The sequence below is a fragment of the Molothrus aeneus genome, chromosome 2, assembly GCF_037042795.1.
Source record: "Molothrus aeneus isolate 106 chromosome 2, BPBGC_Maene_1.0, whole genome shotgun sequence".
NCBI classification, from domain to species: domain Eukaryota; kingdom Metazoa; phylum Chordata; class Aves; order Passeriformes; family Icteridae; genus Molothrus; species Molothrus aeneus.
In genome coordinates, this window is record NC_089647.1 from 70,940,736 (window position 1) to 70,953,170 (window position 12,435).

The 12,435-nt window shown below is 45.2% G+C and overlaps 1 protein-coding gene across 1 annotated transcript; it reads right to left on the reverse strand.

Annotated features, from left to right (window-relative positions):
- Positions 1-870: 870 nt before the first annotated feature.
- SLITRK1 (SLIT and NTRK like family member 1) lies at positions 871-4,464 on the reverse strand. Its single transcript, XM_066545098.1, has one exon. The coding sequence runs from the start codon at positions 4,205-4,207 to the stop codon at positions 2,129-2,131; it is 2,079 nt and encodes a 692-aa protein (XP_066401195.1). The 5' UTR covers positions 4,208-4,464; the 3' UTR covers positions 871-2,128.
- Between the last annotated feature and the right edge of the window lie 7,971 nt (positions 4,465-12,435).

A 12,435-nucleotide genomic window follows, 5' to 3' on the forward strand; every position in this document is an offset into this window, starting at 1 on the left:
TTTGAAGTTTAGCAAGTCCCTTACGGTGTTTTACTCTTTAAAAGGATTCTCTGCCTGGAGAAAGCCAGGAGCAACGTGACTGAAATTCTCCATATCTCCACTGGGACTTGAGCTGTAAGTTACAAGTGATTTGCAGAGACTTTCGCCTTTACAGGTTTGACTGAGTTTAGGGGCACTTTCCCGTACAGGAAGGGGATCAAAGGCGAGCTGCCTGAAGTCCAGCTGCAGCACTGCGCCGTGGTTTTTTCAGCTTTTAATATCAAAGACTGGAGGTACCCAGTGCAGGAACGGGAAAATCTCTGCGGGCTAATTCGTTTTTCCCACTGGCGGCAGCTGCTGGAGCCCGGCCGCCCGCAGCTGCCCCACCGGGCAATCTGCTCCCGGGCGGGAATTCTGGCCGCGGAAATTCGGCTCCAGCTTAATGAGACCAAGCTGGGCAGAGGCACTTAAAGCAAATTCCCACTAACATCCCTAATATATCTGCAGTGTGTGCAGCAGAGGCGGTGACAGCAGCGGCAGCAGCATGAGATTCACAGTATTAATAAAGGGATTCACCGCCTCGTTAGGAAAAAAAAAAAAAAAAAAAAAGAGGCGAGGGGGTGAGGGAGAGGGGAGGAGGCAGGCAGGAAACTTCTGTGTGTTATTTACATTGGGAAAGGGGGGAAGGAAGGGTGTTTGTGCCTCTGCCAGTGAATGAATGAGAAAGAGGAAGGGAGGGAAAGAAAGGGAGGGAGGGAAAGAAAGGGAGGGAGGGAGGGAGGGAGGGAGGGAGAGAGACACACACAGAGCACTGAAAGGAGGCTCTGTCAACTAAACCCAAGTAACCCATTCGCAAGAATTGGATGCTGGAAAAATGGTAAGGACCCGGAGTTGAAAACATTTTCACTTTAATACTGAAAAAATATGCCATTATAAAATCCTCGAATAGAATTAGTAAGTTTCACTTGCTTCCTCAGTTCTGTTTTCCTCAAGTTATAGTAAGATTTACAACAGCACAGAATTTTCTACCATTAAACTTTGCAGCCTAAGCGCTAGAGTGACATTAATTGGTCATGCTTAACTGCCTTGGATTTTTCTTTTGTATGTTTACACTGTTACCATAATAGAAATCAAGGGTACTAATTTTTACATTCAGATGGAAAGGCAATACTGATTATGTATATTGAAAAAGAAGAGAGAGAAAACAAAACCAAAGCCTACCCTCCCCACCTCCCCTGAAGAAATGAAACACAACCCATTATCAACAAAGCAAATCTCTCCCAGCAAAGTAATTCCCACCTAGACATAAAAATAAAAATTTAAAAAAATCCAATGAGAATATTCATGCAACTATGTCTTAAATAAAATCTTTACAATTTTTTTCCACGGTAAAAGTACGATCTCTACTGCCTATTGATCACACAAAAAAAAAAAAAACTGGCGAAATGGCACTTTTTATTATACTGTATTTTGTATATAGAAGGTTTGATACGAAGGGACTTATCAGGTAAGAGGGATGATGGTGTGAACTAGACGCTGCTTCCAGTCGGGGGCTGGAGCGTCCCTGGGGTGTGTTGTATCCATGCGAGCCATGCAGCACTTTTTTTTTTTTTTTTGTCCATTTGTCTGTCTGTTTCGGAGTCGGAGTCATTTATTTACATTACATTCATGCCTTCGTGCAACTTTCCACTCCTGCTTTGCCGTCAGGAGGAGGCCAACACCAGTCCTCTGCTCCCCTCATTTTCCCGGCCTCTTGGAAAGGGTCGGTCCACAAGGGAAGAGGGCAAAAAAGCAAATCAAACCCCAACACAATTGAACAAAAGCCCAACAAAACCAGGAGCCGTGTTTCGCCCTGCCGGAGCCGAAGGAAGCTGTTCCTCGTCTGTCTGTCGCTGCTCCGGCCGCGCACGGGCGGGGGATGCGCGCACCGCGCCGGGCTGCGCTGCGCTGCAGGGATGCGCTCCGGCGCCGGGCTCCCCCCGCCGCCCACTGGGCCTCGGCGCTTGCTATCGGGGTCGTGAGGAAGGGCGTGCGGGTGTCTGTGTGTTTCGCTTCTCACAAAAGGTAGCAGCGCAGGTGCAGAGCTGTCCCCGGCCGGCGCATGAAGGGCCGGTCCCGGGGGGTGGCTGCCCCCGCCCCACCCGCCGCCTCAGTCCGACAGGGAGTGGGAGCCGCAGTCGTACACCCTGTGGGCCCCGTCGGCGCTGTAGGGCCCGTTGTGCCAGTAGGACGAGTCGCAGACCGTCTGCAAGGAGTTGATTTCAGATGCAGAGGAGTTGGCGTCCCTCCTCTTGGAGCGCTTTCTGTTCCTCAGGATGAAAACCAGCATGCCAACCACTGTGAAGGCAGAGGTCACAAAAACCAGCAGAAGCCCTGGCACTAGCACCGAAATAGAGACCCGGCTGGTCTCCAAGTAGGAGTTGGAGTGAGTACCTGTCTCTGTCAACCCGGTGCTGTTTTTGTTAGTAGAAGTTAATGTGGGAGAGATTTTTAACTGAGGGCAAATCACATCGTTGGAGAGAGACTCGAAATCCTCCTTGAAGAAATCTTCAGGGGACTCACACCTCAGGTCACTCATAATCACCTTGGGGCGCAGCATCTCTGCCCACTGTTTGAAAGGCACGATAGGGCAAGTACAGTCCCATGGGTTGCCGTGCAGGTCGATCTGGGTGATGGAGGTGAGCTGGTCCAGCACCCCCGCCACCGGGAGGTACATGAAATAATTGTTGTGTATGCTCAGCTTGGAAAGCGAGACCCCGGCGAACACGTCTACTGGGAGAGACCTCAGCAGGTTGTTGTTGAGGATGAGGACTCTCAGTTTGGGCATCGCATTGAAGGTGCCAGGCATGATCATCTGGATCCCATTAAACTCCACGTTCAGATACTCCAGGTTTTGCAGCCCAGCGAATTTCTCCCGGGACAGGGTGTCTAAGTAATTGCTATCCATGTAGAGCCATCGGAGATCAAAGAGATTCTTGAAGGTGTTGTTCTCAACGGTGGCAATGTTGTTGTTGCCCAGATCGAGTAAATTAAGTTTTCGGTAATCCAGAAAGTGGGATTTCCTGATGGTGTGTATTTTGTTGTCTCTCAGAAACAGCTCCTGCACGTTGGAGGGCTTGGGCTTCAAATCCACCAAGCTGCTCACATTCCTATCATTGCAATTAACCTTTAAACCTGAGCCAGGGATCTGATCACAGCTGCAGATGTGCGGGCAGGAAAAGGTGGCTGGTAGTTTGCTCTTCGCACTCACTGTCGACACGGCAGCAGTGGGTTTGGTCTTGATTTGCCAGTTGACAGGAATCTTTGTACCTCCGTTTGGAGCAGATCCTGGCGTGGCAGGGTCTTCTTTGCCATGTATTTTAAAGGGGGTTGGAATGGGACCAGGATCGCAGGTTTCTTCTTCGGCAGGGGGAGCAGCTAGGCTGGAATCTACTCTGTTCTTTTTACACAGCTCCTGCTCTGTGGTCTCATTTAAATCTTTGCCCTGCAACCTAGTGGGAGCTTCACAAATCACTCTGCCGATCAAAGCGTTTTTAGGTATGTTTTCCAGCCATTCTTTCAACGACAGCAGATCGCAAGTGCAGTCCCAGGGGTTATCCTCTAGCAGGATTTCAGCAATGCCTGGGATCTGCTCCAGGACCTCCTCGTAAGGCAAGGTTTTAAGACGGTTTCCCCGGAGGTCGAGGTGGGTGATCGGCACATACTGAAACACGTTGGGGGGCAAGGTGCTGATGAGATTGTCATTTAAAATCAACACCTCTAGCTTGTTTAAGTCCCTAAATGCTCCCGGGTCAATATCCCGCAACAGATTAAAATCTGCCTGGAGGTATTCCAGATCGTCCAGCCCCAGGAAAGTCTGCTTCCTGAACGATTTGATCTTGTTGTTGTTTATGTGCAAGCGTTTCACCAGCTGCAGCCCAAGGAAAGCCCCAGGAACAATCTCATGCAAACCGTTGTTTTCCATGTGCAAACTGACCGCATTGTAAAAGTTAGCAAACTCATTAGGGAAAAGTCGAGTCAGGGAATTGCCATGCAGGAATAAATGGTAAAATTGGGAAGTTGGGGCGGTGAAATGTTGCAGGCTGGTAAATCCCTTTTTCTCACAGTCTACGTGCAAATCCCCTTCTATCTCGTTGCAGGCACAGATCTTCTCTTTGCAAACGTCCCCTGTAACGTTTCCAGCAGCAAAACAAAGAGACGTCTCCAGCAACAGAATCCAAAGCAGCATTTTTAAACCGAGCAATTCATTCCCGATCTCATCACAAAGTAACAGCAACCATCCTCCTCACACGGAAAGCAATTCCAGTTCATTCAATACATTAAATGTCCGAACCACCAGCGAAGGGGGAGGAAAAAAAAAATGTGTGGGGGGGAGCAGGGAGGGTCGGCGGAGGGGGGGGGGGGGGAATGCTTTCTTTTCTCCTCTCTCCCCCCCACGCACAACCGCAACAGCCCAGATTCCAGTCAGTAATTATATCCAAAAACTATCCAGGCACGTACTGCAAGGCAGGCGAAAAAAAAAAAAAAAAAAGTAGAAGGAAAAAAAATCCCCCTCCTCGCTCGCCCTCCCTGACGCCTGCCGGGCAGCTAAGTGGAGGTCTGCCGGCCGGGCTGGCTCACCGGCGCGGTGCTGCTGGCCCCCGGCCGCCGCTGCATGTTAGGGAGGCGCGGGCGGGAGCGCGGCGCTGGCCGCGGAGGCTGCGCGGTGGCGGCTCCGCGCGGACTGACCTTGCCGCGCGGCGGCGGAGCCGCGCTCCTCGCCCGCCGCCCGCCGGGCGCTGTCCAGCGCCGCGGTGCTGAAAGCGCCCGCCCCAGCCTAGGCGCTGCCCGCCGAGCCGCCGGCGCTGCGCCGCGCCTGCCCCCGCTGCTGCGGAGCGCGGCTGCCCATGCCCGCCGGCGGCCGGAGCTGCCGCGGGGCCGGGGCCGGGGCCGGGGCCGGGGCCGCCCGCCCGCCCGCCCTTCCGCCCGCGCCGCGCCTCGCCTCGCCCTGCCGGCAACGCTGCCTCCCCTCCTCGCTCCCTCGCTCGCTGCCTCGCTTCGCTCTTCTTTCCTCTTTCTTCCGCTGCTGCCGAGCCGCACGCTCGCACACACTCACATGCACGCAGAGGGAGAGTTGCTAAGAGGCTCTGCTCGTTTCAACCTGGTGCACACTGAAAGATCTGACACCCTCTGCTGAGCTGCAGTGGCAAAAATCCATCTGCTGAGGGAATGCTGGAGAAGAAAAAAAAATCAATCCACGTACAGGGCAAGCGTTAAAAACGCTGGCATTAAAAGCTGTAGATCTATTTAGATGCGTTCTTTTAAATGGATTCTTTAATTTATTTCTTTTCTTTTAAAAGGGAAAGTTTAGCATTCCCCTCCTCCCGACCGGTTCCTTGTTGCCCCCATTCACACACACTCACACCTGCACAAGAAGGAGAGGAAGGCTCGTTTGCCTTATTGTATTTCCCAATGACTTGAACAGAATTAGTGTCAGGGTGTCAAGCGAATAGCAATTTGAGGTAATTATTGTGCACGCCATTTTTATCGTCGCTTTAAATGCGTTTCTTCCTCCCCTGCAGTCTAGGGTGTTTTATGCTGGATTTTGTCTCTTGCTGGTGTTCTCTATGCAATGTCGAACCGTGGATTAATGCACTGGATTAATGCATTCTCTATTTTTCATAATTTAGATGATCACAGAGAAGAGGGTAGGTAGGGGGGAGGGGATTGCTGCACTGTTAGCAGTTCACGCTACCTGATCCCACGGAGTGTAGTGTCTCCCTTAAGGAGGGCAGGGTAGGGTAGAAACTGACGCTTATTCTTATCTCGATAAAGATCTGGAGATGAGTGTATGTCCACGCATAGATATTTCTCTAGGGATGCTCCTTATATACTCTCTGTGGAAATAAAACGCCTGCTTCTCTCAACACCCTCCTTCTCGCCCCTTCCATTCCCCCCCCCCACCCCCTCCCCACTGCCCTTTTCCAGCTCCCACCCTTCTGACAAAAGAGATTACACAGCGGAAAAATCGGTGCCTGGCCTTAAAGACAGGAGCCAAGCACGCAAAAGTTTCTGCATCATTTGGACGGCTTTCAGATGCCTACGAGCGAAGAACCAGTTGCACCTCTGGTGGTGCAAGTGGAAACCCGCGTTTCCCCTGCCTTGCTCTGAGGAGGAGGAGGGGGAGAAGGAGGAGGAAGAAGAGGAGGAGGAGGGGGAGGGGGAGAAGGACGGGAGAAGGAGGAGGAGGAGGAGGAGGACGGGGAGGAGGCGCGAAGGCGGGAGAAACAGCCCAGCCCCTTGGTGCCTCCTGCAGCTCGGGGCTGTGCCGCTCGAGTCCGGCGCCGCTGGTGAACTTTGCGGCATACTGGTAGGGACGTAACCGCGGGAGTGGGCTGGAGGAGGGTTATTTATAGGAAAACCCAGTGAGCCATATGGAGCCTGCACCCCCTGATCCTGGCGGCATGTTAATTTGGTCAAAGCTTCTCCCTGGCTACCGCTTGCAAATAAATTAGACATCCTGCCGATGATGATCTTATCAAATTAATGTGATTAGACCACAGACAAGTTACAACAGTTACCGTGGCCATTTCAAGTCCCCAGGATGAATATTTGGTCTTTTGGTTTGTTCTGGTGGCCAGGAACTAGGAAGGGACGGGGAAATGAGGTAGGAAATGGGACAGAAGTAGGAAAAAAAAAACCAAAAAACAGAGAGAAAGAGAGAAATCCTGACCCTGAAAAAGCTTATCCAGTAAATTACAAATGGGCTAGAAGAGATAAAATGCCACTGAGACAGAAAGCACCACAAGAAATATATCGTTGGTTTCACTAGGAAAAGAAAAACAGAAAAGGGGCACATTAATTCATTTCTCCTGGTGGTTTCTTTGACTTTGTCTCTTAGTGATGTCAGGGTGGAAGGGTGGGGGTGCAAGGCTGTCTGGAAACCTTCTATTGATCAAAAATTGCAGCCTCAAAGTGCAAGGGGAACTGGAGGCAAGGAAGTCCTAGGACAATCCACAGAGAGAAGCAGGATAGTCAGAGGAAAGGAAAGGAAAAGGGTCAGGGCAAGGGTCAAGGACGAATTTACTTGGTGTCGGCAGTAGTGACAAGATTGCTGTGAACAAAGTCTTTGCAGAGGAAAGACTGAATATCTGGAGCCTGGTGAAGACTCACTGAGATGTGGGGCAGGGGGACTTGCTCTCCCCCTGCCTTAGAATAAAACTTCCAAGCATCTTTACTTTTATGTTATTAAAATTGCTCAGGCACCGTAAAAACAATCAAAATGCAACCAGAGGACCTGAACATTAACAAGATATTAAATAAATAAGTATGAATTGAATGAATGGAAGGAGACAATAACCTGTTGTCAAAGCATGAAGGACAGATTGCCTGCTTCTTACAAAGGATCTGCTGAGAGGTGGGAACTGATGGAAGCCATCTGGGGACCTGAAATTTCAAAGGGGTTAAAACACAAAAAGTAAAAAGTAAGCCAGAAGAAATAGGACTGTTTATGGATGCTATGTATCTTCCAAAGAAGTATTTATCTAAGAAAGCCATTGTATTTTCAACTGTATACTTTGGAGATTGGTGTTTTATATTTAAAATATGTGTATTTAGAGAGCATCTGCTATGCAAAAGTTAACATCTAGGAGACAATTCAGAGTGGAAGAAAAAGGCATCATCTATTTTAGACTTGATGTCTGAAGGTTTTTATTCTGTGTGTGAAGCTACACAGAAAGACCCAGAAAATTAATCTATCATTACTCAGTGTCATAATCCCAAATTTCTAGTTTTTTTTCATCTTATTGAATTAAGTTTGGAAACATGTATCTAAGGATAAGAGGCCTGCCTTTAATAGTTTTAAGGAAATACCTATTCCTGGGTCAGGTTGATTGGGAGCTGAAATGTTTTACTCTGTTACTTAGAGAGTGTGGTAAAGTGAGAGACCATACAGCGTTGAAGTGCCAGTTAGTCTGGGTCTTTAAAATTCAGTATATGCATCCCAGTTTACAACCCATATACAGGTTGTATAAACAGAACTCACATAATCCTCTCTAAATTATCCAGAAGATCAGATAAGGGAAAGAGCATACAAGTATATTGTCCTTGACTGTTATCTTTTACCTCACGTTTCTGTCTGCAAATTCTAGAAGCCTAAAACAATGAGTTGACTACTTATACCTTTCCTACCTGGGTGTAAAGTCCATATTTAACTACATACAAGCTAAATGAAGCCATTTTGAATAGAAATGGGTTTACTCATAATATGGAAAGTTACTTGAAATAGGAAAAGGTAGTGGGATACTTCTTCGTTTTCCCAATTAGTAATCTCCCATCTCCCTGTTGCTATGGCTATGTAAGTAACACTGGGTAAGGGTATATTTGTGCTACTTTGCAACATGTTAAAAAGCTAGTTACTTCATCTAACACTGTAGAACTTGCAGAGCAGAACTCAGACCATCTGCAAAGGTTCTAGAGAAGAAAGAAATTATTATGGTAGATATCCTGATTTCAGTGTTTGTGCTATGTACTGTAAAACTGGCTTCATTATTTCTATGTAGGTATAAAGACATCCTACATTGTAGACATGATGTTGTGTGTGGATACACACACACACACACACATATATATATACCTATGCATGTAAACATTTGTGCACAACAAATCATGAAAGACCAGCAAATAAAAGAGTTATAGGATCATTATTTAATTTGAAATTATGTCTTTGTTCAGGCTTTGACTGTGGAATTTAACACAGTTAGTTAACATAGATGCTGCCATATGTTGCAGCTCCTGCAGAAACTATGCGTTTCAGTGTATACAATGACTTTAAACCAGCTCAGATAAACAAGATCTAACTAAGGGTAGAAGGGTTTAAAGTAATATCAGGATCTCCTCAGAATTTTCTATGTCAGTATATTTCACAGGCCAGTCTTCTCACATAGCTACTGGATTCCTAGCTAAACTGCAATTAGACCTAACGAGGTTTCCAAAACTAGATAATTTTCTCCTTCATTTTTGATTTTTCTAAGGGTAATGGCATGTGAGTGCGTTCCAAGTCTCCCTGTGGTATGTTCACCAGACGGAGCTTTGCTAAATGATGCAGTAGTGGATGATGATGACTAAAAAAAAAAAAAAAAAGAAAAGAAACTTAGAGAAGTGGTTTGCCTCCTTCTATCTAGTGAGTAGGAGACTGGCTCATGATGAGAAAATAAAAAGTTCTCTATCTTCTGCAGTGTAAGAGCCAGCCCACATGTTTTTCTTTCTTGGCTCATACCCTCAAACACCGGGCTACCAACCCTCTTGCTGCAGCTGTTCTACTTTACAGGAAAAATAATTTTGAGATCCCTTGAACCATGAAAAGGCAGTAAGGGAGCATGAGTTGCAGCACTTTCCAGGGTGCACAGGCCTGGGAGGACTTGCTTGCTTTGTGTTTTCATGTGAGACTGAGCTTGATGTAATATACTTCACATATCAGATGTTTAGATTATGGAGCTGGTAGCAAAACCCATCAACATTCTTCTCCAGTATACATTGTCATCAGACCTTGAGGCAATTTTGTGTTGGAAATAGTGGCTGAATAGGTCGCAAGGTTAATCTTAAAAGGTTAAAACCTTAGGTGTCAGAAAAAGAAATAGGAGTCAGAAAGATGGACAGATTTTGCATCCATCTTGTGTGTAGTCTGCCATAAAACCCGTGTAGTCATTGAAATCCTGATGATGCGGAAGAAAGAGGTGTATTTAGTGAGCAGGCCAGGCCAAGGTCCTGACCAGAATTTCCTATTTAAAATATATATATTGATCTGAGTTTCTGATCCAGTTTCTACTATGATTGCTTGGATTAAAGTCACTAGAGCACCTGTTCTAGCAGTTCTTAGAACGGGACCAAGCCCCACAGCTATTGGTGAGAGTATACAGAATAGATGTTTGGTAAAGGAGTCAATTCAGACAGACATTTATACTTTATCTTTCTTTCTCTCTTTAATTTTTCTTTTTTTCTCTCTCTTTAATTTTTCTTTTTCATTTCCTCTTTATTTTCCTGCAGCCTATGGACTTCTGGAGTGGCCTTTTGTTCAAATATAAGGGTTACTAAAGGGACAGAATTAATCTCCTTCCAAATTAATAGTGATTTGACCCTGTGTCTTCTCTGGGAAAGTTTATTCTGCCCACTGTGCTGTTGGTTAGAAGGAGAGTGATAGGGAGCTGAGCTGAGTCACCCACCTCCTTTTATTCCTCTCATCTCAAAACTCACTCTCACACGTACACACACAGACTCACACATGCACTTTAAAACTTTGACACAACAGAAGTGGGTTGTCTGTTTTCAGTGGAGAATTTCAAGTTGAGGAGCCCAGATGGAGAGAGATGGTTTTGCTGCAGCCCTGACCTCAGAACGTGAACTGAGATTTCACTGCAGCATTTCACTTGAAATGTGCTCCCAGCTGCATCTTCCTTGCTCTCAGTCCTGACATGAAGTCCTAGTTCTGCCTTTTCCAGAGCAATACGTAAGACGGCTGGTTGCCTGACTTGGGGACCAGGATTTCACTCCAGGCTTTGTCTTCCCAAGTTTGGCATTGCAGCATTTGGCACTGCAGCACTGAAGTACACAGAATTCTTTTTTTCACTCTGTGATAAAAGACATACATTTAAGCTGGGGAAAAACATTACAATGAAATTAACTGGAGCTGTGAGAAATATTTGTTCTTTTAGCCAGCTAAATGTACTAGTATAACATTGCAGACTTTAATAAGAAGTGATAACATTTGCACCAGAGTCTAATCTCAGAAAATTTTTTTTCTTAAGATTCCAGCATTATCATTTTAAGTACCTTGTTACAACAATTCTCAACATCCTGCAAGACATGACTTCCATGTAGCATGATCAATACACAATATAGTACTGCAGTTTTGCTATATGACCTCTTTGTGGTTTTGATTGCTTGCTTATTTCATTCTTTCCCTAAGAGTGTCCCATGTCTGACTGAGCACAAGCAAAAGGTTGAAACAGCTGGTTACTTTGCAACATATTCAAGTGACTTAGGTAGTTTAGTAACACTCATTCATACAATTTAAAGTTAGTTAAAAATTACTTTCATCATTTTATAAAAACTTTAGTGATGAGACATGAGACAAAAAATCAGTGTCATTTAGATATAGACAAGACATTAAAAAGTATCTTTCTCAATCAAAAAAAACAATCCTGCAGGAAAGAAACTGTCCAAACTTTCAATCTATTGCTTACACAAGTAATCCTACTGAATAACATCAGCTTGAATAATAGATCCATAATGTGTTTTCAATAATTAATTATTTTCTTAGCCATTTTCCTAGCACAGTCTCAGAGCAACATAAAGATCATATAAATGGAAAAAAGCAGATAGGAGCTTATGCCTCTGCTCTCTCTAACTATAACTTATTTTCATTGTTTAATAATGAAACGGAAAATGCTTCTCAGAATGAAGAACTGAGGCAAAGACCTGCCTCCACCAATAGTTTGCTAGTTTGCTGACATGACTGTGCAACTCATTTCTCTTTCCCATGCTTCAGTTTATTAGTTTGAGGAAGTGGAAGATATTATAAGGGGGAGCCCAAAGGTCCATTGAAATCTGTGACGAACAAACATGGTGACTGAATGACTATCATCATTACTCAGGGATACAACCAAAAAAAGTCAAATCTTATGTAAGAGTAATACCCAGTTCTTTCTCTTTTTGTCAACCCATCTCAGAGGCTTTTCCAGGGGAGCACAATATAATTTTATTTGCTCAACAGATTGGAAAACACAAGCACTGACCTTGGGAAGGTCACATGTCAAGCCGTTGATAGCACTAGAAATAGACCTAAGTCTCAGAAGGCTCAGCCCTGCCTTCTACCCCAGTATTTCACAGACACAGAACTACTGATTTATAGAAAAAAACCTAGTCAAAAAACAAAACAAAACCAAACTAAACAAAAGGCTTCCTCTATCCTTCTCCTTCTCTCTCAGACTTGATTTTATGCATCAAAGGTTTCATATGCCAGTCATTTTCTTTCTGGAGGCCTTATGTAGCTATGTGGTGTGACAGTAATACCAAACCTTGGTTTTCTTATTAGTTCACATCTTAATTCTATGTAATGCAATTATTTTAATTTGGGAAACAGACTTCAGAATTCAGACTTCAAAAAGTAAGGATTTCAGAGCTGAATGCCAAAGCATGTGAAACACAAATATCCTGTCATCTAAAAAACATTTCGAAAAAAAATTAAAAACACTGTTTAATCATAGAACTCTGGAGAAGTGGTTTTGTTTTCAGGAAACATTAATTCCTTTATTCTGCTATTAAAAAAAAAAAATCAACCAACCTAGGTAAAGATGCAAACCAAAGTAGTATTTTTAAGCATGGTTCAAAACCAGAAATCTGAAATAAACTATTTGGGTTGATTAAAATATGAGAAGTTTTGTTCTGGTGGGAGCTTTATTTGTTTTTTTATCAGTTGTG